Source organism: Podarcis cretensis (assembly GCF_951804945.1).
Source record: "Podarcis cretensis genome assembly, chromosome: 3".
NCBI lineage: Eukaryota > Metazoa > Chordata > Lepidosauria > Squamata > Lacertidae > Podarcis > Podarcis cretensis.
In genome coordinates this window covers 112,087,672-112,114,648 of record NC_137172.1, presented here as the reverse complement: position 1 = coordinate 112,114,648, position 26,977 = coordinate 112,087,672, and the positions used below count along the sequence as shown (strand labels likewise).

Below are 26,977 nucleotides of genomic sequence, written 5' to 3'. Positions count from 1 at the left end.
CTTGTGTCCTTAGGCAACTGACACATCCTTTTAGTGTCATCTAACTGCTGGCAATGTCAGGATGTCCTAGTAGTTTAATGTCTCTCCTACCTCAATCAAAACAAGGTTGCTACCCCAGAGTAAATGGAATAAAATGTGTTTAATTGCCTGCTTTTAGACTGTGTGCTCTGTTCCTCCAGCAGACATGATATGTTCCCTTTCGATCTTGAGGAGTGCTTATGGGAGATGCTAACATACAAGTGTTTGGAGTGGTTTTTCACACACAATCACTTGCTGCACATCCCATCCTGTTCAGGAGGGTCTCCTGACCCCCAGGAGAGGCTTTTCATTTCCATGAGCAGGTGGGAACAAGGGATGGACAAGTCCTCTTCTACTATCCCCTTCCATGAGCTCTTCTTAGCAGGGCTGGCCCACCCATGAGGCAGAGGGAAGCAGCTGCCTTGGGCGGCCGAAGCTCCCAAGCTGGTACCTCTGTGGGTGCCCCACTGTCCCCCTGCCTCCACCGGTGGCAGAGAAGCAGTGCCACCACCAACACTGATTCCCGGTGAGATCTTGCAAGACCTTGCCAGAACCTACAGTAGGTGCTGCCACTTTGCTTCTTAGGATTCAAGCCTTTCTCGTTGCTTAGACAACTTTTGACCCACCAAACTGAAACCATAACATCTCAGAGAATCTTCTCATAAATTTTCCGAGAGCTCCCCCCAGCCTCTCCACTTTTGGGGAAATTCTGCCTCCCTCAACAGAGACTGTTCAGTGAAATCCTCCACTCCCTATCCCTGTTTGACTCAGCATGGGTATTTGTGAGGGCCATTCTCCATCAAACTATGTGTGGCATTCACTAACCAAGGTTCAGATTCTGTTTCCGGTTCTCACTCAAGCAGAGACTATTCTTTGTCTTGTCCACATTCCTGCCTCTGCCTTCCTTCACCTTAATCTTGATTTCTGGTTTTTTAATATTGTATTTATTTACCCTTATTGTGACACGAGTGGCGCTGTGGTCTAAACCACTAAGCCTCTTGGGCTTGCCGATTGGAAGGTCGGCGGTTTGAATCCACTCGATGGGGTGAGCTCCTGTTGTTCTGTCCCAGCTTCTGCCAAGCTAGCAGTTCGAAATCACACCAGTGCAAGTAGATAAATAGGTACCGCTGTGGCGGGAAGGTAAATGGCGTTTCCGTGTGTTCTGGTTTCCATCAGGTGTCCCATTGCACCAGAAGCAGTTCGGTCATGCTGGCCACATGACCTGGAAAGCTGTCGGTGGACAAACGCCGGCTCCCTTGGCCTGAAAACGAGATGAGCGCCGCAACCCCGTAGTTGCCTTTGACTGGACTTAACCGTCCAGGGGTCCTTTACCTTTTTTATCTGTAGAATATCACCCACTGACTCCATGACAAAATTGCTGCTCCCATCAACAATAGCATCATTACACAAGTTATGAGTAATCAAAGATTTGATCCTGTGCTCCGACAGGTTAGACTAATTGAGTTCAATGGAAATTTGACTGGACTTAACTGTCCAGGGTCCTTTAACTTTAACTTTTTTTACCTTATTTACCCTTAGTGATTAGCCACATATGCATACAGAAGTAGTAGTAGTAGTAGTAGTAGTAATAATAATAATAATAATAATAATAATAATATTTATACCCTGCCCATCTGGCTGAGTTTCCCCAGCCACTCTGGGCATTTCCCAACAGAATATCAAAAACATAAAGCAAGGCCTCATGTCGGTGGTAGGTGGCAGAGGGGGGAAATGGTGGAGCAATGAATGAAAACTAACTTGGTGGGTGTGCTTATGCATCACAATTCTCTGTCCTTCACCCAGGCAAGCAAAAGGCGCTGCCGAAATTTAATAATACATTGCAGCCAGGCGAAAACACCCAGGGTGGAAAGCAGTGCCAATGAGGGGTGAGGCCTGGAGCAGAACCAGACAAAGAGCCCTTGAAGGCCACATTCTGAAGTTCTCCCTGCCTCACATGAACACCCTACCAGATAGTCATGCCCTGTAGGAGAAGGGAGACGATGTGATCTTATTACCCCATCATTTGTAGGAGAGACTAGAGGAGAATATTGTCCAAATGAGGCCTAGGTCCACAACACTATTAGTCCAAGGGTTGCACATATTTGATATAAACCATTTCTTAGCTGTTTTGCCCACCTTGGTGTTAACAGTTCTGTTCCCATTGCATTTCAAGGGTGTCAGGATTTTGTGGCGAAGGAAGAGGATCAGAGCTGCCGCCATTTTGTTTTCTATCCTAGGGTGCATTTTGAATTTTGGGAAGTTCAGAGTAGCTACCGCCATAAAATACGGCAGCCACTCTGAACTGGTCTTTGACTATAATAATAAATTATTATTATTATTATTACTATTATTATTATTATTATTATTATTATTATTATGGCAGCCACTGGCAGAGGAAGAGGAGTGCAGGGGGAGCACACTGCCCCCGGTAGTGCAATCCCAGTGAGGTGCCATCGCGGCTGCCCCCCCCATGCTGGGCACCACGCCCCCACAGGTGGCATGCCACGCCCCCAGGATGTGTTCCACGCCCCCAGGACACGCGGCATCCCTGCCCCCGCCTGCTCTCCACCCCCACCCCACCCCCAGTGCTGGAGCATGAAGCTCGGCCACTGATGGCAGCTACAGAAAAAGACAACCTTTGACAGAATGGGTGAATTGTTCCTCAAACAGCTCATTTGATTGGAGAGGTGCAGTCTAGACAAAGGGCAGTGGCTTGTTAAAAATCTAATAACACAGAGAGCTATTCCATGCAGCTCTGAGCTACCAGGGGAAACTCCTGTTTCTTTCCTCCATTTTTAACAATGTCTTGCAATAAAGCTAAAGGTGATTTATTCAAAAGCAGACCCCAAGGCTTAAAAATGCTGCTTGGGGGCTAGAGAGGCATTGGAGATTAACGAAGTAGATGTATGTATGTATGTATGTATGTATGTATGTGTAATCAGAAGTAAGAATAATTGAGTTCAATGGAAATTACTTCCAAACAAATGAAAAAACAAAGAGAGGAAATGGACCATTTCACCTTGAATTATGGGGTCCATTTTACAAATTTTAAATCACTGTTTCTCCCCAGTCCCAAAATTTGGTTCACACATCCAGTTTTTTTAAGACGAGCCTCGCTTTTCCTTTTGCTCCTTCTCAAACTGTCAAGTATTGTAATGAATACTAATGCAATAGAGAATCTTCCATTTATTTCATAGTGTTAATGGATGCGATTGAGGAATTAGATTCACTTAGCATTTAAAGCTGAACCTACCTGATTCACATTCCCCCAAAACAAGATGCAAACCGAAACACAGCAATCCCTCAAAATTCACATTTTTCTGAATTTTGTAATGGAGTTCTCCAGCAGAGCAATGTGTTCAAATATGCATATGCCAAGGTAAAATATGCATTAAAATGCATATATTAGTGACAATAATAATAATAATAATAATTTATTATTTGTACCCCGCCCATCTGGCTGGGTTTCCCCAGCCACTCTGGGCGGCTTCCAACAAAGATGAAAAATACACTAAAATGTCACATATTAAAAACTTTCCTGAACAGGGCTGCCTTCAGATGTCTTCTGAATGTCAGGTAGTTGTTTATCGCTTTGACATCTGATGGGAGGGCATTCCACAGGGTGGGCGCCACTACCGAGAAGGCGCTCTGCCTGGTTCCCTGTAACTTGGCCTCTCGCAGTGAGGGAACCGCCAGAAGGCCCTTGGTGGTGGACCTCAGTGTCTGGGTAGAACGATGGGGGAGGAGACGCTCCTTCAGATATACTGGGCCAAGGCCATTTAGGGCTTTAAAGGTCAGCACCAACACTTTGAATTGTGCTCGGAAACGTACTGGGAGCCAATGTAGGTCTTTCAAGACCGGTGTTATATGGTCTCGGCGGCCGCTCCCAGTCACCAGTCTAGCTGCCGCATTCTGCATTAGTTGTAGTTTCTGGGTCACCTTCAAAGGTAGCCCCACGTAGAGCACATTGCAGTAGTCCAAGCGGGAGATAACCAGAGCATGTACCACTCTGGCGAGACAGTCTGCAGGCAGATAGGGTCTCAGCCTACGTACCAGATGGAGCTGGTAAACAGCTGCCCTGGATACAGATTTGACCTGTGCCTCCATGGACAGCTGTGAGTCCAAAATGACTCCCAGGCTGCGCACCTGGTCCTTCAGGTGCACAGTTACCCCATTCAGGACCAGGGAATCCTCCACACCTGCCCGCCTCCTGTCCCCCAAAAACAGCACTTCTGTCTTGTCAGGATTCAACCTCAATCTGTTAGCCGCCATCCATCCTCCAACCGCTTCCAGACACTCACACAGGACCTTCACCGCCTTCACTGGTTCTGATTTAAAAGAGAGGTAGAGCTGGGTATCATCTGCATACTGATGAACACCCAGCCCAAACCTCCTGATGATCTCTCCCAGTTGCTGCATGTAAATGTTGAAAAGCATGGGGGAGAGGACAGAACCCTGAGGCACCCCACAAGTGAAAGCCCAGGGGTCTGAACACTCATCCCCCACCACCACTTTCTGAACACGGCCCAGGAGGAAGGAGCGGAACCACTGTATGACAGTGCCCCCAGCTCCCAGCCCCTCAAGACGGTCCAGAAGGATGTTATGGTCGATGGTATCAAACGCCGCTGAGAGATCCAGCAGAACTAGGAAACAGCTCTCACCTTTGTCCCTAGCCCGTCGGAGATCATCAACCAGTGCGACCAAGGCAGTTTCAGTCCCATGATGAGGCCTGAATCCCGACTGGAAGGGATCCAAATGGTCCGCTTCTTCCAGGCGTGCCTGGAGTTGTTCAGCAACCACTCGCTCAATCACCTTGCCCAAGAATAGAAGGTTTGAGACTGGGCGATAATTGGCCTTCGTGGCTGCATCTAAAGATGGTTTTTTAAAAAGCGGTTTAATAACCGCCTCTTTCAGCGGGTCTGGGAAGGCTCCCTCGCGGAGGGAAGCATTCACCACCCCACGAAGCCCATCGCCCAGTCCTTCCCGGCTAGCTTTTATAAGCCAGGATGGGCAAGGATCCAGGAGACAGGTGGTTGGCTTCACTCGTCCAAGCAGCCTGTCCACATCCTCGGAGGTAACAGATTGGAATTGATCCCACACAACTTGACCAGACAGGACTCTAGCACTCTCCCGCCCCGGCCCTGCTCCCACGGTGGAGTCTACTTCTTCCCGAATCTGAGCGATTTTATCTGCAAAAAAATTTGCAAAATCATTGCAGGTGAACATATGGCCCGTACTGGGCCCCGATGTTACAGGTGGTTCCGCTAAATTGTGAACCACCTCAAAGAGTCTCCTGCTGCTGTTTTCTGCAGATGCAATAGAGGCGGTGAAGAAAGTCTTCTTCGCCGTCGCTATCGCCACTTGGTAGGCTCAACATTGAGCTCTAACCTGTGTCCAGTCAGATTCGGAATGAGTTATCCGCCACAGGCGCTCTAGCCGTCTCAACGATTGTTTCATTGCCCTCAGATCCGTGGAAAACCACGGGGCTCTCCGGGCTCCATGCAATCGGAGAGGGCGCTTCGGAGCCAAACAGTCAATAGCCCTGGTTAACTCCACATTCCAGCGGGCCACCAGGGAATCGGCTGAAAGGCCATCAACATGGGATAAAGCATCCCCTACCACTCTCTGGAAACCATTTGGATCCATTAAGTGGCGGGGGCGGACCATCCGAATCGGTCCCACCTCCCTGCAGAGGGGATGGGTCGCAGAGAAGTCCAGTTGCACCAGGAAGTGATCTGACCATGGCACGTCTTTCGTTTCACTTTTACTTAGTGTCAGATCACCAACATCCATAGAGGTAAACACCAGGTCCAAGGCATGTCCGCGGCTATGGGTTGGGCCAGACTTATTCAGGGACAGCCCCATGGAGGCCATGCTTTCCACGAAGTCCCGAGCGGCCCCTTGTAAGGTCGTGTCGGCATGGATGTTAAAATCCCCTAGGACAACCAAGCTAGGTGTCTCCAGGAGAACATCCGCCACGACCTGAAGCAGCTCGGGCAGGGAATCCTTGGTGCAGCGGGGAGGTCGGTACACCAAAAAGAATCCTGTACTGCCCCTATTGCCCAACTTCCAGAACATGCACTCGGAAAATTGGGTCTTCCCAATAGGACGCCTGGTGCAAACTAATGACTTCCTAAAAATCACTGCAACCCCCCCTCCCCGCCCACATGACCTGGGTTGCTGTGCGTAAGAGAAACCTGGTGGACAAGCAGCGGCAAGGACAGGCCCATCTGCTTCATCCAACCAAGTCTCTGTTACACATGCCAGGTCAAGTCCTCCATCCATGATCAAGTCATGGATGGCAGTGGTCTTATGAATCATTGACCTGGCATTGCACAGCAACACTTTCAGGTCATGTGGGTATCCCTTGCTGATTCTAGTATCCATCCGGTCAGGACCAGACCCGGAGGCAGGGATAGTCCTCAGACAACGACTAAACATGCAGAAATGCATTATATTAGGGAAAATAGAAATACTGAAGAAAAAATGTCTATATTAGGCATAATTGCATTTGAAAATGTGTATATTGGGATAAATTTTCACTAAAATGCTGATGACTTCTTTTTTACAAACATTGCAAGCAAATGTAGAAATGTGGAGAAGTAAATTTAAGACTGGAAAAATGAGAAACTAAATGAAACCAACTGACAGCTTCATCATCTCTCATGTGATGGGTTCCTGTTGATTCCCTTATCCCTTGCCATTCCTTTCACTGTTGATCTTTGAGCTTCTAATTTTTTTCCAGATCTAGGGCTGCTTGTTCTCCCACTAATTTCTTTCTTTCTCTATCTCTGTCTCTTCGTTTCATCCTCTTATTCTTACTGGAATGTAGAGCAAAGATGCTGGTATCAGGACCTTGGTTATGTTGGATGAGCAAGGAGGTAAGTTCAGATCATTTTCATCATCATAATAATTATTTTATTATTTGTGCCCCGCCCATCTGACTGGGCAGCTTCCAACAAAGATTAGAAGTCAAAAGCATCTTTTCAATGAAGTGAATGATTAACTGTAGATATCTTTTAAAGGTATCAGTAACGCATGCATGTACAAACCTGGTTACCAGTGACAGAAAGTTGAAAAAGTCTTTTCCCAGCACTCATCAGAATCAACAGGAATTCCTGAACCCAACATTTCCAAAATAACCCCACTGCTTTTTAGAGTGTGTGGTTTGAAGACTGTAGCCTTTCAATTTTGCCCATGCTTATCTACACAAAGGATCTGTAAGCCAAAGCTCTATAAGTCCGCAGTGCGCCTACAGAATTCTGCACAACCTGATGTTGCCCCATCATCTTTGAAGTCAACAAACATAAGCCTTTGCACACATGGAACATGGACAACATTGAACAGAATGGGGCACATCCACCTTGCTGTTGGCTCACTAGAGCTCTCTCCAGAGTAGGTAAAGCGAGGCAAGGGTGCTTAGTAGTTCATAATCAGTTTGACTGATGGAAGCTCCATTTCACTCCTAAGTACAGGTTACTTGGGGGATCAAATTCTCTAAACTCTGGATTTAAGAAGTAATCTCGATACTCAATTCCTATTGAGCATTGAGACCTAAAGGGCAAAGCTGGTTATAGAGAGCATGCAACTATATTGCAGAGGCAGGTGACAAGATTTTGAAAGTGATCACCGCACTGATTTCAATGTTATTTAACCAAATTTGTATCACTTTTTTTTTAAAAAAAAAGCGTTGTGCAGGTTGGATAAATGTGACTTGGGGAAAATGTGATTTGCCTATTGTGTGCAGTTGGAGCAGCTGGGCCTCTGGCTGTCTTCGGGGACCCCTCCTGTCATTTGAGCCTTAGCAATGTATGCCTCGGCAGATGATCCGATTAATGAAACCGTTTGTTAACCTTGCCATGTGATCTTTTCCCAGATGACCCTGAAGTTACTTAGGATTGTTAGGTGTTATATAGAGGATTCTGATATGGATCATTGGAACGTGCAGATGACAAAGAGTATCACATTCCTTTGTGTGCCATACCCCTTTTCCCTGCCCAGTTTTCTTAAGGCACCTGTTTACTTTGATGCTGCGAGTAATTTGCAAGACAGAAGCCTCCTGAGTCAACTTCAGTGAAAGCGCTATATAGGAGAACAAGGGTTTATTTCTGGTATAGAAAACAAGTGCCTTTGAGGTCATCAGTGCAGTGACGTGATGTGCTGAGTGTGTAGCCCACATGGCAAATCACAAAGCACCTCCATGAAGCCTCTTGTTGTTTTTGTTTTTTTTTAATAATTTTTATTAACTGGCCAATCACATCAAATTAAATCACATCATATAAATTCCGAATTACAAAGCCAAATTTTTAAATTTTGTTGGGGGAACCCATACTTCAAGATCCAAAGGGGAATTCAGATCATCTTCTTATTACTGCGTTAATGTCCAAATCAGTCCCAATCAGTCCAAACAAAGTTCATAATTCTATCCAGTCTTATCTTGGTGTTGCCACATCATATCTTGTTCGTATAATTTCTCTTTTTCCTTTACGATCTCTTCTGTTAGTCTCCTTAAGCCGATAGCAAGTGTAATAATCCTGTGTGGATTTCCCGTTCCTCCACTAAGTCCAGATGGTTTCCATATATCTCCTTCGTAGATAACATCACTTTTTCCATCGTAAATTTTGGCATTTGTCGCTCTTAAGTCCCACCGAGGAGTTGATTCACGATATGTAAACAACTCTATTTCTCTCTTTCTCCTCCCAGACCCAAGAGCTCCCACAATGCCTCACAAAATGGCGAACAGCATTTTTTCCTGACTGCGTCACTCCAAAACTCTTAGCTTTCCAGCTTCATCTTGAAACATTGCTTTGGATCGAAAGTTTATCTCCACACAGCCTTAAATCCACAGCTTAAGTCCTTAATTTCTGACTCATTAGGGGAGGGGGATTCTTGTTACACCTCCATGAAGCCTCTTGGTTCCCTTGCTGATATCTTGAGGAATTCAGTTGCACGTGAATATCCCCAAAATAAAGACACAATAGACACAGAATTTAGTTTAAGGTTTTTGGCATTAATTTTGGCCACAACTTAATTGATTACAGCATGTGAGTGGTTGCTTAGGCATTGGTTCCAGACTACATGAACCTGCACAGTGGCAGGAACAGGACTGACACTGGGCACCTCCATATGTCAGTAAGAGAAAGGGGAGCAAGAAGCTGACTTCCATCGCACAGCTCACCCCAGATGCTTCCAGGGGCTCTGGTGTGGCCCTAGCCCCTGGACAGGGTTTGGACAAAAGCAAGGAGAGCCTCTGGATTCCTTTAACGGAATTCCCTAGCAGCAGCGATGGAGGGGCAGGCACAGCCAACCACTTTCCCTCCATGAAACATTGAACCAATGCCTAACCACCAACCTTACAAAGTTGTGACGATTTGCTACATGGTAGGCAAAAACCAAATGGCAACAGCCAAATGGCAAAATTCCTACCGGGCCCCTGCTCCCAAACAGACGACCCCTACACAGGCATAGCAAGGCCAAAGAACAGCCCTAAATATAGGGTGGGAGGGTGGATGATCCAATCCACGTCGCAGGAAAGAGAAAGCTCCCAGCAACATGCAGCAACTTAAATAGCCCCTCAGTAGCCAATAGATGACCCAACAGGCCAAATTTCTGCCCCAGCAACCGAGGGGCAACCAATGGGGTGTTGTGGCTATCCAGACGGCCGCACCCCACAACAGGGAGGCAGTTTAGGTGATCTCACCGCAACACATGCCCTCCATGATGGAGGACACGATCCGCCATTAGAAGGGTTGTTAAGCACATTTAAAGGGTGTGTTTTCGTGAGACGTTTTGGCATGTCCCATGTATCTAATTCTGCTCCAGGTGAAAAAAAATCCAGTTTCAGTTCTATATGCTTTGGTTGCCTATCAATGGTTAGTAAAACCAAGCCCAAAATGATAAAACTACACTAGTGGCCAAAATTGTGGAAACCTTTTGGGAAAAGTGTAATTCTGAGGTTTGATGGCTCATAACACCATTTTCTTTTAGAGTAATGTCATAAAATTATATATCAATGGAAAGATAATTTAATGAAGAATGTAATGCAACAAAGTTTGTTCAATTATCTGTATTCTATCAAAAGTTATAGCCAAATAACCAGAAAAAGAAGTACAGCTTGCTTAGGCTGATATGCAGTAGCTTTCCTTCATGTGAATGTAGCCAATGAGCATGGGTGTTTAGAGAGCCAATCAGGTGATATGAGCCATCAAACCTCGGAAATGCACTTTTTCCAAAAGGTTTCCACAATTTTGGCCACTAGTGTAGCTGTGCTAGAGAGAGCATAATATGCAGTTCTGTCCTAAACACATTTACTCAGAAGTAAGTCCCACTAATCAATAGATTTTATCCCGTAAAAATGTGTTTGGTACTGCAGCCATAGGTTTCCATTCCAAAAACATATAATTCAGTCACTGTGGCTATGTTACATTGAGTTATATTAGGGGTCAAAACTGGATTAAGTCCAAGCGCTTTAGGTTAATTGGAATTTACTAGGTCTTAATTTGCAGCAGGTCTTGGTTTTGCTGAATTCTGGGACACCCTTTCAGTCCTAGGCTCATCCCCACAACATACAAAGTAAACAACAAAAGGCCTCTGAGCATGTACAGAGAGCTTAGCCTTCATAATTGAACAATGTTAAAGTGTGCATGCAGCAAGTGATTAAGGACATGGAAGTCATGCAGGAGATTTTCCAGGCATGCATGAGCCACAGCACCTTTCTGTGCGGCAAAATTAATTGTCTGTTGCATCAGGCATTCTTCCTGCGCATTCTCTCTACTCCTGGCAATTGTCCCTTAGCCGGCTGCTCAAGTCTTGAAATAGAAACAGGCAGCTGCTGCTTCTACCCCAAAGCCACCTGAACATTGCCCTACACTGAGGTCATTCTCCTGCAGCTAACTAAGCTGGCATCCTGGAAGATTTGCACAGGCAGAGCAATGTAAAGCTGCCCTCATGGCAAGCAAACTCTGCCCTGATGTACCTGACTCTTCCTCTCTTGTTCTTTCACCCATTCCACAAGCTCACTCAAACCAGGACCCTGAAACTTAGATTTTATTTGATTTTACTCATTATATTTCTACGCTGCTTTTCATTCGTGTGAATCGCAAAGTGGCTTGCAAGCAAGCAATAACGGTAACATAATAGAACATCGGAAATGCAATGTAAATCATATAGAACGATTGACAAATAAAACAATTGCAATCTGTCCCAATCATGCTATTGGCAAAACACCTAAAAAATAAGCTAAACAGCACAATTACAACAAAATTCTTATTACAGTCGTACCTTGGAAGTCGAACAGAATCCATTATGGAAGTCCATTCGACTTCCAAAATGTTCAGAAACTAAAGTGCAGCTTCTGATTGGCTGCAGGAAACTCCTGCAGCCAATCAGAAGCCGTTGAAGCCCCATTGGACGTTGGGCTTCTAAAAGAACATTCAAAAACCAGAACACTCACTTCCGGGTCTTGATCGTTCAGGAGCCAATTTGTTTGTGAGCCAAGGCATTTGAGATCCAAGGTATGACAGCATAGGATTCACAAAGTACTATTGTCCCTTCTCTCACAAACCAGTCTACCAGTGCTCACTGTACAGAGGAGGGCTTTGTAAAAGCTCAAGGGCCTTGATTTCCTCCGCTATGAACATGGATGGAATTTTCTCATGTCTTCCTCTGTTCCATGGATAGTTAAGGCCTCCAGACTCAAACTCTCATAATCACTAACAACTGGCTATGTGGTTTGGGGCTGATATGAGCTGTGCATCCTAGTTCAGGAGTAGACAATATGGTGCCCTGCAGAGTACCACTCCCATCAATGCCAGCCAGCACGGCCAATGATCAGGAGTGATGGCAGTTGTTATCCAGAACATCTGGGGATCACTGCATGGGCTACCCCTGTCCTAGTTTATGTAGCCTAGACCAGCAGGTACTCTGCATGCATAAGACCCTATGTTCAATCTTGCTTAGGAATGAGGGAGGAATTTGGTTCCGTAAGGCTATTGATGGAAATCTATCCAATTAATGCTTTCCGAAACAGTATGCAAACCATTCTTTTCTCTCTCTCTTCTCTTTAACTTCAGGAACCAGCCTTGTATTTGTTGTTTGTGAATCGGTTTCTTCTTTTCTTCTACTAATCTGTCGAAACATGCATCTATATTTTCGTTCCAATCTAGAAAATGAGAATACAACTTGCTTCAGGATTCTAATATTTCATTTCTTTTCCCTGAGTAGCTGCAATGATTTTTCCTCCTTGGATTAAAACGTTTCTTTCCTATAACTGGCTATCACACTGTGTTTGAAAGCTGGGCTCTGAATCAGATTGGTCTCTTAAGGAGAACCAACTTGGGATAGGCCAGTAAAGTGATTTGGTCTACACTGGTGTTGAAACAATTGACTAAGAGTGTGGTGTCTGACCAAGTTTTACTCAGTAGACCCATTGAGATTCATGACCATGCCTAAGTTAGGGCCGTTTATTTCAATGGGTCTAATTTGAGTGAAACAGTTGAATACCACCTATTTTCAGTAAGGTGGCAACTCTACCCATGCTTAGATTGTGCTGCATGGTTGCTTCTGCAATCTCAGTGCAAATCATTACATTGGGGTGGGTTATTTTTGCTTCTGTAGATGTAAAAGTGGCATGGAACCACTGTCTCCTGCTTGAGAAAATGGGGGGGGGTGTAATTTGTGCTACCCTAAGTAAGCACCAGGCTGTGGGTGTTCATGAAAGTCATTTATTGTTTGCATGTGAGCCCACTGTGATGGGCCGGATAGTTATGTTAAACTGTTATGATGAAAAAACAGGTTAACTCCACTGAAGTAAAAGGAATTACATTGGCCTAATCATGTCCTGGAAGTCATGGCAAAATGAGGTAAGCAGCAAGAATAGGGAATTATGCTAGTTAAAAACAGGAAAATGCAACAGTTTGTATCCTTATGTAGTCCATCTGCTCTGAAGCTACTTTGGAGCAAATAGAAGTCCTCTCATCCACTTCTCTGGGCATCAAACTAGGTCTGCTGATTCTTGTAGTTCCTCCTACTGCAGTGGGGTTACTCCTGAAGTATAACAATGTCACTGACAGAGGAATAAGACCCATGGTCTTCTCTTCTTTAGAGATGGACCACGGCCAAAAAATCAGATCTGAAGAGCCTCAGTCTTTGAAAAAGTTTGTATCTAGACATGGATCTTAACTCAACTCCTCATATCCATTCTTAATACCATTATTAACTGTCTACTTTCCCACCAACTCTCAAGTCAAACCAATTACATTTTCAACCACCATCAAAATCATAAGTGGAAGTACTGTAGATATTTTCCATGGAAGGCCACCATTTAAATTGTGTTGGAGTTTTTTTTGTAATTAATGTACATACATACAAGGTAATAACCCCATTTCTTTCTTTCTCTTGGATACCATTGATGTCTTAGTATCTGGATGTATAGTATTATGTTTCTGGATACTGAGGTATTTGGTAGCACCTCCACGTTTACATTTTGTTCAAATGACTAGATCTCATTTTATTTTTTATTTTCATTGTATGTGAATGTGTGTGTGCTTTACCATATTAGCAAAGGGCCTCACTCTTCAGCCTCTAGGTTTGCTTCCATCTTTGCTTCAATGCATCATTTGCAATTAATGCATTGAAATGCCCTCATCACAATTCAGTTTCTCCATCAAATCATTTGTTCATGTTCTGTTGAAGACAAACAGCTGCAACCGCGAAACGAAACAAAAGTACAATTCATTCCATACTGTCATCCCTTTGTCCTGACCAGAGCAACTCGATCGTGTCGAAGAGGGCATGAACCATATCAACCAAGACATGAAGGAGGCCGAGAAAAATTTAAAAGATTTAGGGAAATGCTGTGGGCTTTTCATATGTCCTTGTAACAAGTAGGTACTGGGTACCAGCTCTGCTCTGTAATGTCCAGTTCTTTGTCATGAGTGAATGTCTGAAGTTTTCTTTTCTTTTTTGTCTTTTTTCTTTTCTTTGTCCCTTTCCATCTGCTTCATACTGTGGGGATAAAATACTTGTGTTTAATCAGAACAACTGGAGCGCATCGAAGAGGGAATGGACCAAATCAATAAGGACATGAAAGAAGCAGAAAAGAATTTGACGGACCTAGGAAAATTCTGTGGTCTTTGTGCCTGTCCATGCAACAAGTAGGTGTTGCCTGCCTGCCTGCCTGCCTGCCTGCCTGCCTGAAATTTTGAGCACCCAAGGCTGATCGCAAGCTAGCAAGCCTTGTGATGTTCATCCTTGCTTAAGGCACCTGGGCAGGATGAGCATGTGGCATGCAGAGAGAACAATTCTGGTTCCAATGCGTTCATCTCATAGCGTAGACCAGAGGTTCCCAAATTTTAGGGACCGACAAACCACTCTTGCCCTGCTTTTATGAAAATAAAAAATAAAACCCTCCAAGGTTCCTCCTCTTCTCCCCACTGTCAGCATCCAAATTCCCAAGCGCTATGGATCCAACCTTTTATTCCCAAAAGCAGTTACCTGGAAACTTGAATGTTGACACTGGGGGGTTGTGGCTTCACATCAGTCCCAGTGGAGAAGAAGTGGCAGATTGCCCTTCCCCTCCATGGATGGTCACTGGTGTGACATGGGAACTAGACGAGGTCGGGATCATGGTGGCTTCGTTAGCTATTTGAGAGCCACGTGCCATCATCTCAGAGTTCACGAGTGGCTTATGGGTTTAATGTTTGGGAATCTTTGGCAAAACAGTGAGATCACCGTAGCTGCATTTAAAATCAGGCATACCACACTGAAACCTTCACTGTGGACACTTTTAAATGATGAAGATTTCAACATTTTACAGAGTGTGTACTATGTCGTAATAACCTAAGCTTCAAAAATTATGGCGCTATCTCAGAATACTGACTTTTCTCTCTCGTTCTCAAGCTTTAAAGGGAATGCTTTCTTGACCATGAGCTGTGCTCCAAAATTGCATAAAATGACCATTTGGAGCCAAAAACAATACCAACATCCTATTTAATCAGATAATCTCTCTTTGCGAGGTCTGGAGACGTGCCGTAGTTTCTTGTCTGATCCCAAGAAATGGGGAATTTTTAAATTTATTTATATATATTGGCAGGAAAACTAGACCCATTTTGCTAATTGTCGTTCCCCAATTGGATAGTGTACACCAAGCAGAAATGTTGAAATGTGCTGGGTTTGCTTGCATGTTATTGTCACAAAATGAAAATGCAGCATTAAAAAATGTGATGTCTGAACTTTGGAGGGAGGCAGTAGACATGAAAGAACAGGCTTTCTGATGGATAGCAGACTTAGTATGCACTGACACTGCATGAAGGAATTAGTAAAAATACAGTAATAAGTTGGCTGCCCCAAATGGTGTGTATGTCAGCGAGTGACTGTGTTCAAGTGTGTTTGTAATCTTCTGTTTCAGCATTTCATTAGTCCAGCTTTACAGTAGGATATTCCCCTACTCACCTGGGGGTGAATAATAATTCCTCTGGGTGAATAAATTGCCAAACATTTCTGGGAAGGTATGTTTCTTGTTCTGATGTGCAAGGCTGGATCAGTCCTTCAAAGCAAGCAGCAAAAACCAGCCATAGCCCTTGCAGAACTTAAAGAGAATATTGAAACAGGAGATGCCAAAATCTGCAATGGTGGTAGAAAGTTTGGATGGCTGAACTTTATGCTGGCTACCCTTTTGCATAGATAAGAGAGTCAACCAGTGGGTAAAGTTGTGTGTGTGTGTGTGTGTGTGTGTGTGTGTGTGTTTTGAAAGGGGGAAAGAGTCTATTGTCCTAAGCAGACCTGACAATCTAAAGGAAATTCTAATCTCAAGTGTCAATTACTGTGCTAAAAAAGTCACCTGAACTAACAAAATCCAACTAGCATTCAGGCTGGTAGAATTGTTTGTTTACCTGTTCAGTCATGTATTATTATTATTATTATTATTATTATTATTATTATTATTATTTGTTAGCCACTTTATACCAAAAGAGTCTCAAAGAGATTTAACAAGACAAAACCCAAACAGATAAAATCAAGTCAAAGCCAAAGAGATAACCAACAGCATACAACACAAAATTTCTGGATTGCTTATCAAGCAACACAGCAACTTCTTCTAACAATCCCTGCCTGTTCATCTGTATGGTTATTAAGAAGCACACCCTAATGAGTTTTATGGGCCTTACTACCAAATATCCCTAGGATTTCAGCTGGACAGCACAACCCTAACTATATTTATTCAGAAGTAAGGCCTCTTGATTTTAATGCAACTTACTTCTAACTTAACAATGCAGTCCTAGGTATGTCTACTCATAAAGAAGACCCACTGAGTTCAATGGGATTCATTCCAGAGTTGACATTGAGGGCAATGAAACTAACAACTAGGTCAGCAAGTATATGTTTGTGCTATTAAGTCCAATGGTGGTTTATGGAACTACAGTCAAACCTTGGTTGTCAAACATAATCTGTTCTGGAAAACCATTTGACTTCTGAAACGTTCGACAACTGAAAACTGACAGCGGAAGCCTCAATAGAATAGGGAAACTCAAAACAGAAGCCATGTAGCCCGTTTGGCTTCTGAAAATCGTTCAAAAACCAGAGCAGTTACTTCCTGGTTTTCGGCTTTCGGGAGCCAAAAGAGAACCGAGGTTTGACTGTAGTAAGGATTCTTCATTCAGCCCACTCAAGTCTCCAAAAGCACCCAGCTTAAAACAACTTTCTTCGTGCAATTTATAAAATAAAGCACTCATTAAAAGTGTTGTTGATTAGCACATTGTTTGAAATCTATGGCCAAATGGAAAACGTTGAACAGTGTTCAGATCATACATGCCACTATTACGAAGTAGCAACACTGGACATTTCTTACTAACGGCACCCCAAATTTTCAAATTCTCCTTTCTTCCCTCAGATAGGAGAGCTTCATATTTAAAACACAGACTTGTACATACCTCATTAATAAAAGTAATTGCCATCTTTGGTTTAAACCCCCAAGAGAGACTTCCTGAAAGGCTGATAATTCTGACAATGAGCTTCCATCACGTCCAATTTGTAATCTCGGATAGCTTTTGTTCTGAAACAACCCAAAGGAATGCTGCGCATGCTAATATTATCTGTCACCTCCTGGTATGCCTGGATTTTAATTTCTCCGTGGCGACTCAGTCAAAGATGGCTCCTCGGTTGCCCTGTGCAATTGAATTCACAATGTGGCTCTCCAAGACATGGCTTTTCAGGGCTGAACGTTTTAAGATTTGCAACATAGCTGAAGATCCATTTTTGCCTGTGTCCCACTCGCTGCATAGGCTGTTACTGCTAGTGCATTAAGAGAATGTTTGAACCACTGGGGTTAGCTGTGCTTTACGGAGAATGCTTCACTTTCTTATTCATGCCTGTAGCTGGTGCATGAAAAAAAATTATATCTAGAAGAATTTCCCTTTCTGATGCTCAACTGCTACACATGCTTGTTATTTATCTGTTTCTTCATTTTTCCCGCACTCATCCCACTATGGCCTAATTTTACTTTTTGTCTCTGTGGACAAAGGTTTGTACATCAACTCTGGATGTATATTCTTTCCAAGTACCGATATATTATTAAAAAATCTAATCTAAATTGCCATATATGACCCCAGAAGGCAAACAAGCCAAGATTGATTTCACTGGAAATCACTGAAAAGTTTGACGGATACAGAGGTTTATTGTGCCACACATAAAAAAGCAAGTTGGCCATGGTTTTGTGTTCAAAAGAGACCAGATCTGTGTGTCTTTTAATCTTAATCTGTCGCTGTGATGTACACACTACCCTCTGTGGTTTCTGTCTTCATGTCTGTACGGCCGTATGTTCTCTGTGTTATATGTCCAAATATCCCATGTGTCATGAAATACAGGTTTTCTAGTCGTGTTTCATTTTTAAAAAAAATTAAAACAAAACAACAACAAAAACACAAGCCCAAATTCTTGCTGACTTGGCAATCACAGGCGACTTGATTGGAAATGAAATTTCTAAACATCGCAGTCATTGTGGCAGCAAAACGATGAAAATGAAATCAATCCTTTTGTTCAGTTGTATGATATATCGGTATACCAGACTGTCCCGTCCCACCCCCTTGTATGAAACGCTCATTTGCTTGACTCGGCTCTTAGCTTGAAGAAATAACAATCGTCACATTTCTTGCAGTTGCTTCCGCCCAGTTTCTGCTTCGTTACTCACCATCTCTTTTTGCATAGGCTTAAATCGAGTGATGCTTATAAAAAAGCCTGGGGGAATAATCAAGATGGGGTTGTAGCCAGCCAGCCGGCACGCGTTGTGGATGAGCGAGAACAGATGGCTATCAGCGGTGGATTTATCCGCAGGTGAGGCTTGTTCTGGGAATCTTATTTTTACCCATTCTTACTCCTCTTTCTTTCCTGTAACTGGCACATTCAGACCATATGGTCCTACGGAGAGGGTTTGTGGTGATGCTGTACTGTTGTTTATTCTCCAAGTTGACAACATCCAAGTCAAATGAGTCCGAGTCTTTTGTAAATTTCCACTGACATCCTATGTCCTATGTGGGAGGGGTTCTGAAAAAACTTCAGATTGGCCCACAGGTTGGTGGACTTGGGTAAAAGAGTACAGTGGTACCTCGGGTTACATATGCTTCAGGTTACATACACTTCAGGTTACAGACTCCACTAACCCAGAAATAGTACCTCGGGTTAAGAACTTTGCTTCAGGATGAGAACAGAAATCGTGTGACGGCGGTGCGGCAGCAGCGGGAAGCCCCATTAACTAAAGTGGTGCTTCAGGTTAAGAACAGTTTCAGGTTAAGAACAGACCTCTGGAACGAATTAAGTACGTAACCAGAGGTACCACTGTACTGTACTAAAAGAGTACAGTGGGACTTGGGTTACGTACTGTCATCCTTACGAATGCTTCGGGTAACGTGGCAAATTACTATCTCAGTCTTTTAAGGATGTATATACCACACTTTAGGATAAAATCTTTCCTGCGTGGCTTAGAAATGAGCACCTGTTTCATGACTTTCTGACAGTAAGAAGCGATCAAGTGCATTGCTCTGAACAGGCAAAGAAGTCTAGCAGTTTGGGATGAATATGTAGCTTTATGATACAGTTCAGATCACCTTTACTCCTTACTACTTGACAGGGTAACAAATGATGCCCGAGAAGGTGAGATGGATGAAAATCTGGAACAGGTCAGTGGCATCATTGGAAATCTCCGTCACATGGCCCTGGATATGGGCAATGAGATTGACACACAGAACCGCCAAATTGACAGGATCATGGAGAAGGTAAGGGCTGACCTGCTGTTCGTACCCTATATTCCTTGTTCTGAGCATGATAATAAGTTTTTCTTTTCTGGATCAAAATGTTGGGATAAAAACTAAGAGTGTGTTTAATTTCCCCTCCAGTTTGTGGGGTTGTAGGGGTTGTAGGGATGCAGGTGGCACTGTGGTCTAAACCACAGAGCCTAGGGCTTGCCGATCAGAAGGTCGGCGGTTCAAATCCCCACGATGGGGTGAGCTCCTGTTGTTCGGTCCCAGCTCCTGCCCACCTAGCAGTTCAAAAGCATGTCAAAGTGCAAGTAGATAAATAGGTACCACTCTGGCGGGAAGGTAAACAGCGTTTCCGTGTGCTGCTCTGGTTTCGCCAGAAGCGGCTTAGTCATGCTGGCCACATGACCTGGAAGCTGTCTACGGACAAACGCCAGCTCCCTCGGCCTATAGAGTGAGATGAGCATGCAACCCCAGAGTCATCCGCAACTGGACCTAATGGTCAGGGGTACCTTTACCTTTACCTTTACCTTTTGGGGCAAAGCATTTAGCTTCTATGCTAAAGTGATGGGTGCAGGGACTTCCTTTTTAGCAGTATATAAAGGCTTCAAGGCATAAGCCTCATGGCATTTGCATGAAATTTGTTTCTGGTCTAGATAGATACCTCTAGGCCAGCCTTTCTCAACCTTAAATTCCCAGATCATAGAACTGTAGACTTGAAAGGGACACTGAGGTCATCTAGTTCAGCCTCCTACAAGACAGGAATCTCAGCTAAAACATCCATGACAGATGGCCATCCAACATCTGCTTTGAAACTTCCAATAAAGGAGAGTTCCCAACCTTCCCGAAGTCTTTGGTTGCCTCAAAAGATAATTCCTCCATAATGCGTATAGGACTAGGTATCAAAAGATAAAATCAGAAAAAAATAGGTATCTCACCATGTGCAAAAGATAGGAATGTAAGATTGAGACTGCCATAAATGCACACCTTCAGGGAATGAAATCTGCAGCTAGGTAATTTTCTTTATCCAGTAACTGAATGTAGTGACAGATCCTCACCGGACTCGAGAATAAGTATAGCAACGTTAGCTTTTCAGTGCCCAGCTGTACCATTTGTTAAGGGAACTGGAATGGCCCCTTTCAATGCAAATATAAAATGCACCATGCTTTATCCTGAAGTTCTGGAACTCCTCGTCACTGCAGAAGACCTTTTTACACATGCACACAGTAGCTATCAGTAAGTGGAAAGTTCAGCTCATCTGAATGTGAATTTGGCTTTATTGTCTACTCTGCATGTATCTAGAATCAAAGAATCATAGCATTGTAGAGTTGGTCATCTAGTCCAAACCCCTGCAATGCAGGAATCTCAGGTAAAGCATCCATGACTGATCCAACCTCTGTACCAGGCTAAACAGCTCCCTCAACTGTTCCTCACAAGGGTTCGTTTCCAGACCCTCTCTCATCTTGGTTCCCAGATGTTCTCGAACCGTAACTCCCATCGTCCATACACTAGCTAGAAATGATTGATTGATTGATTGATTTTTATACTCTGCCCTCCCTGGCCAAGACCGGGCTCAGGGCGGCTAACATCAGGTATAAAAACAATTGATTAAAATAGAACTTAAAAACAAGATTAAAATACTACTTAAAATGCAGCCTCATTTCAGTGGAAGCCCAGATCAAAAACTGTTTGGGGGGAGAAAACGTCAAATCTTTACCAAGGCCAACTATCCAGACTAGTCCTACATGGGCCAGAAAAAAGCCAGGGAAGTCCCCAAATAGGGGTTCCATCACAGAAGGAAAAGGAAAAGAATGATAGTTGTAGCCCAACAATTTCTCGGAACCCAAGGTTGAGAAAGGCTGCTCTAAGCAAATAAAGATGGTGGTTTGTTCATTTCTCGCCAGCACTGAACTTTTAGTGCGCCCAGCTGCACTCTAAGCAACCTGGGTCATCCCCAGGTAGACTGGACTGGAATATTACTCAGGATAAACTTCAGCCAACTCAGTTGCACCTATTCCACAATTACATCTCTCTCTCTCTTTCTCCCATCTAGGCTGTTTCCAACAAAACCAGGATTGATGAGGCCAATCAACGTGCAACAAAAATGCTGGGCAGCGGTTAGATGTGCCCCTGTGCTGATTCTCCTTCTAAACACTGTCCGCAAGGGCAGCACTTTCATGCTTTTTTCTCATGGTATTTACCAACTAGGTTTGCACACATGCACATATCAAAAAAACACACACACAACAACCACCACCCCTCTCTTTCTGCTCTCCCAGCCCAGCCCATATCCCAGTTGTAAATGTTGTCCTGTGTAGGTTGTCAGCTTTCCAAAAATGATACTTGTAAATTATTATCTTCCAGATCTCTTCCTTTCCAAAGGTTGTATATAGTACTGATTCGATGGCTATAGCTCATGACAACGTTCGATATATTTGTTGGATTTCTATTGCCCCCTCCCTCCCCTCTCCCTCTCCCCGCATTTCTTTCTGTCTGTCTGTTTTTGGTTGGTGAGGTTTTTTTTAAACAACAACAACTTTATGATGTTTTTTGCTGAATGACAAACAAATGTAGGAATGCTCAACGTGCTGTTAAACTTTTAACTATACAGTATTGTTCTTGTAAAACTGTTAACATTCCACAGAGCCACCCGCAAGAGTATTTTCTTTGGGTGTCATGTCGTTTAAGCACTTAAGAATTTGGTGTTTTTCTCTCTTTTTCTCTCTCTCTTTCTCAGTTCTCCATCGCTCTCTCCATTGGTCGTTATGAGTTCATTGATTAGACAGTGTGGAATTCTATAAGTTATAACAAGCATTGCACTAAAAGAAATAATACTAATAAATAAAAAGTGACGTGATTTTATGCATTTATTGCATGAGAAATAGACTTTTAGACTCCTTAACTTAAGTGAGACTTTTCCATGGCAGTAGCAACATCGACAACAACAAAAAGAAAAAAATTAAAATTAGCATGCTCCGTATTGGGACACTGTCAGGACTATGTTATAATACCAGCAAGTTTGCAGTAGTGCCATTTATTTCTTCTTGTCAATATATATATATATATATTATATTATAAATATAAATATAAATATATATAGTTATGAGCCATGTTCATTTCTTTTCTTTTCTCTTTTTCTTTTTTCCCCTTACTTTTAATTTCAAAAAGAGATGGATTTGGCACTCATTTAACCATTGCCAGCAAATTAAATGTTTGGCTGATACTATTGTTGAGGACAAAAAAATATATATATTTAAAAATGAAGAAAAAAGCATCAACAAATAAGAAATAAGTGTAATATATATAGTTTGTCTGCTGCTTTCAAAGACTGTCTTTTTTTCGGGGGGGGAGGGAATTGCTATCATATGAAATGTTGCAGAGAAATGTAATTTTTATAAGGCTCTCTCTATCTTTCTAGCTACTCTCTCTCCCCCCTCTCTCTCTCTCTTTCCATTTCTCTCCCCCTCCCCCAATGTGGTTTGTTATTGGTAGAGTTCTCTGTTTGCTTACCTAGAGCTATGCACACCAAAATCACTGCGATGTTTAGTAGCTGTTATTAATTAAAAAAAAACAAAAAACAAAAAACAACCTACATGAATGAAAATCTAGATAAAACTGTGAGATTAAATATAGTTGCTGCATGTACTATGAAATTCCTTCTGTCTCCTGTCAGTTTGTGACGTGATTGACATTTTGTAGCTAGTTTAAAAATATTAAAAATTATAGACCCTCCGAAGGCTTTTTTCTTAATCTGTTTTGTTGGCTCTTTGCTGCTCATACCTTGCTATTCCCCACCCATCAGGAAAGAAAGGGATTCTGTGCTGATCGGGGGACCAGGTGATTCTGAGCAAGCAGCCTGCCTCCCGAAACGCAATGGAAATTTTGTGTTTGAGGCGAGCAGAGAAAATAGCCCTGCCCTGCAGATCTGTGGCATTCCTGCAGCCCTAGGATATTTCAGTTCTCCCTCTTGTGAGGGTAGAAAGAGAGAGGGAGATGCTGCTACCCTGGGCTCCTCGCCACCTCTGTGGAATCTCCCCTAGAGTGCACCAGGAGATGTCTTGCCAAATGCAAGGTGCTTCTTTTAAAATGAGATTCAGAAGCAATACAAAACACAAGTGAGTGAGAAGATTAAAGATTTCCTTCTAAACAGCAAGCAATATGTACAAACCAAGCAAGTGCTTCATTCTGCCACTGGGAAGCCCTCAAGAAGCGGTAAAGTGACTCAGTTGGCACAGCCCCATGACCAATTGATCTGTGCATGAGCTTCTCCTTAACTCTGCCCAAAACCATCCAATTTAGACATAGCTAGCCTGTGTGGCTTGCCCAACTGGCTACATGCAGATCATTCATTAGTGGCTATGTGCAGATTATTCATTAGTAGCTGTGTGTAGATCATTCATTATTGGCTATGTGCAGATTATTCATTAGTGGCTTTGTGCAAATCATTCATTACTGGCTATGTGCAGATTATTCATGAGTGACTATGTGCAGATTGGGACGCGGGTGGCGCTGTGGGTTAAACCACAGAGCCTAGGGCTTGCTGATCAGAAGGTTGGCAGTTGAAATCCCCGCGATGGGGTGAGCTCCCGTTGCTGGGTCTCTGCTCCTGCCAACCTAGCAGTTCGAAAGCGGGAAGGTAAACGCGTTTCCGTGCACTGCTCTGGTTCGCCAGAAGCGGCTTAGTCATGCTAGCCACATGACCCGGAAGCTGTATGCTGGCTCCCTCGGCCAATAAAGTGAGATGAGCGCCACAACCCCAGAGTCAGTCACGACTGGACCTAATGGTCAGGGGTCCCTTTACCTTTACCTTTATGTGCAGATTATTCATTAATGGATACGTGCAGAGTATTCATTACTGGCTTCTTGCAGATTATTCGTTACTGGCTATATGTAGATCATTCATTACTGGCTACCTGCAGATCATTCATTACTGGATACGTGCAGATCATTCATTAGTGGCTATGTGCAGATTATGTGCAGCCATTAGTGGCTATGTGCAGAATTATTCATTAGCCACCCCCTCCCAATGCCTCACTTTCTCAAAACAATGTCCAACATCAAAGAAGTTACCTAGCACTATCACTTCCTCCCAATTGATTAGGACATTAAAGGCTTTTCTCATGGCATCAAAGAACTTAGCAAGGGATAAGAAGGGGGAAGGAACAGAGGCAGGAAGGGTAACCATGTCAGATCACTAACTCCTCGAAAGACAATTTATCTTCTGGATAGATTGTCCATACAACTCGGTGAAGACATGGATCCAAAACAAGCAAAACACAGTGTTGCAAAATCTGGATGCCCCCAATCTCTGCCACGCTGTGGCAAGTTTCTAGCGGGTCCAGGCAATCCCCAAGGGTCAGTATCCCTGCGAGAATCAAGATGCGGCAGAGGCTATCATAGCTTTAAGAAATAGGATTCATTCACATATTGGCATGGACTGCTTGGATGCAGAGGAATAGTGGGGGGAATCAGCTGGGGAACCCCAAGAGAAGAAGGCTCAGGGCTCAGAACCTAGGGAATGGTGGTGGGGTGACGATGAGTTGTAAGAGGGAGAAGACTGAGAAGAGGAGTTGTCGGAAGCTGAAGGGGTAACTGGCCTTAGTGAGCTGGGGGAGTCTGTGGCAGAGAGTAGTCCAGAATCAAAGGCAGAAGCTGAAGCAGGAGAGTGGGTTGAGGGAGGCCAAGAGGCAGAGATGAGTTGGTGAAGATTCATAGGCATCTCTCCCTCCTGCAAACTCCCCTCCACCCTGGTCTCTCAGAACTAGAAGAGGGAAGAAAAGAGTGATGGAAGCTCCTCCCCCTCCCAGCCTTCTCCCTTTTCTTCCTCTGACCACTCATCATTGTCCCACCACCACCAGTCCCCAAGCTCCGAGCCTTCTTCCCTCGGGTGTTTCCCAGCTGAGTCCTCCCACCATTCCTCTGCACCCAACCAGTCCCATATTTTCACCTGAATTTAGATGGAGGGAGCCCAGATCTTACAGCATGGTCATCTCCAGAGGGGCTTGTTCCTCACAGTAGTGCAGTTCATGAGTGCAAGGCATCTCCCCCAGCCTGCCTTCAGCCAACCGGCCAGATTCATTCCAATCCTCATGCCACCAACTCTTCCTGAGACATCACACCCAGTTACCCTGGCAACCTTCCACACCTCCTGTTTCTGATCGCACCTCAGGGCAGGGGGGGAGAACAGATCTCTTGCATTACCAATGGCCTTCAATCATTACGTGGTCTGCCAAAACCCTTCGCAATTTTCAAGTGGTCCATAGGGTGTTTGGGAACTGCTGATTTAAGGCATGCTGAGTCATAGAATAATAGAATTGTAGAGTTGGAAGGGACCACAAGGATCATCTAAGTCCAACCCAAATCTTTTGTCCAACATGGGGTCTGAACCCAATCAGATTAAGAGTCTTGTGCTCTCCCAACTGAGGTGTCAATGGCCTCTTTTATTTCTGAATGGCCCTAGCTTGGCCAGGTCATTTTGCTTAGGCTAGCCCAGGAATTCTTCTGCAGTTAGCATTTTCCCTTCATATCCTGAATAACCAAAATCCTAGAATTTCTCTCTGCTATTTACGAATAGACTCAGTTACCTCATAGCTGTAATGATACACTAGACCTGAATCGTTAACACAAACAGAAGTCATTAGTATTGCAGTAATTGAAATTAATAAGATTTTGGAATGCAGATACCATAAAAAATCATCAAACCATCAAGTCTAGCACATGGGGGGCCACCTAAATTATTTAGTTTGGTATTTGAATGATTGGATTTTATTAACTGTTTTATAATTTGGCATTGTTATAATGAGGCTATCATTGGGTTGTAATTGAGAACTAATAAAACTTATTATCGTCAATACCTGAGACCTGAATTCCACCCCCTTGGGTTTTAGGGGAGGAAAGCAGGAAAGGTCAAAGGATGCTCTGGCCTCACTTCCACTTTGCCAGCACAAGCAAAGGACAGGAAATTCTCTCTCCCACCCTGTCCTTTCTGGTTGTGGCCTGAATCGTGAGGATTCCACTCAACAAAGTGTGGAGTTACAGGACTCACCGGAAAAGTGGACCTTCTAGGAAGAGATGGAGAAAGGAAAAGACGAGGCATCAGGCTGGTCTTTGTGGGGAGGGGGGCAAGAACAAGGGAAAACTGGAAGGGGCAAAGTAGAAGGGCTAGTTATGCTGGCTGCTGTTTTTGCTGCCCACAATGAACAGATAATCTTCATACACCCCTCTCCTTTCATGCCTTTGAAAGGCTCTGCTTTGCAGATTGCAGAAAGAAGAGTTTTCGACAAGCAATGGAGCAACTTAAGCAAGGGAACCAGCGATGCTTTTCTGCAGGGATGGAGGAAATGGGACTGTCTGCCATTAGCCCTGGCCTGCATGGCAAATGGTCAGCAATTGTGGGAACTGTAGTTCAGCAAGATTGGGAGGGCCATGCAGACTCCCAATTCCTGCTTTGATGCCCTCACATTATGGGACGCTGGTGGCGCTGTGGTCTAAACCATTGAGCCTCTTGGGCTTGCCGATCAGAAGGCTGGCAGTTCAAATCCCTGCAACGGAGTGAGCTCCCATTACTCTGTCCCAGCTCCTGCCAACCTAGCAGTTTGAAAGCACACCAGAGCAAGTAGATAAATAGGTACCACTGCAGCAGGAAGGTAAACGGCGTTTCCATGAACTCTGGTTTCCATCATGGTGTTCTGTTGCGCCAGAAGCGGTTTAGTCAT

General features: G+C 43.9%; 1 protein-coding gene and 1 long non-coding RNA gene across 3 annotated transcripts in view; one reads left to right on the top strand and one right to left on the bottom strand.

Annotated features, from left to right (window-relative positions):
- SNAP25 (synaptosome associated protein 25) overlaps positions 1 to 22,994 on the top strand; it is an 80,204-nt gene extending 57,210 nt beyond the window's left edge. Inside the window, exons 4-8 of one of the 2 annotated variants that reach the window (XM_079970152.1) lie at positions 6,851 to 6,899; positions 13,784 to 13,901; positions 18,217 to 18,342; positions 19,136 to 19,280; positions 21,316 to 22,994. In XM_079970152.1, the coding sequence (XP_079826278.1) occupies positions 6,851 to 6,899; positions 13,784 to 13,901; positions 18,217 to 18,342; positions 19,136 to 19,280; positions 21,316 to 21,384 (507 nt within the window). In that variant the 3' untranslated portion in view covers positions 21,385 to 22,994. Of the gene's footprint in view, positions 1 to 6,850; positions 6,900 to 13,783; positions 13,902 to 14,053; positions 14,172 to 18,216; positions 18,343 to 19,135; positions 19,281 to 21,315 lie in introns of both variants that reach the window. The other variant, XM_079970151.1, reaches the window with a different exon arrangement.
- LOC307212754 lies at positions 7,702 to 13,777 on the bottom strand. Its single transcript, XR_013837177.1, has 2 exons — positions 8,917 to 13,777; positions 7,702 to 8,214 (listed from the first exon to the last, which is right to left on the bottom strand). It is a non-coding gene; the product is annotated as an uncharacterized lncRNA (long non-coding RNA).
- Positions 22,995 to 26,977: the final 3,983 nt, after the last annotated feature.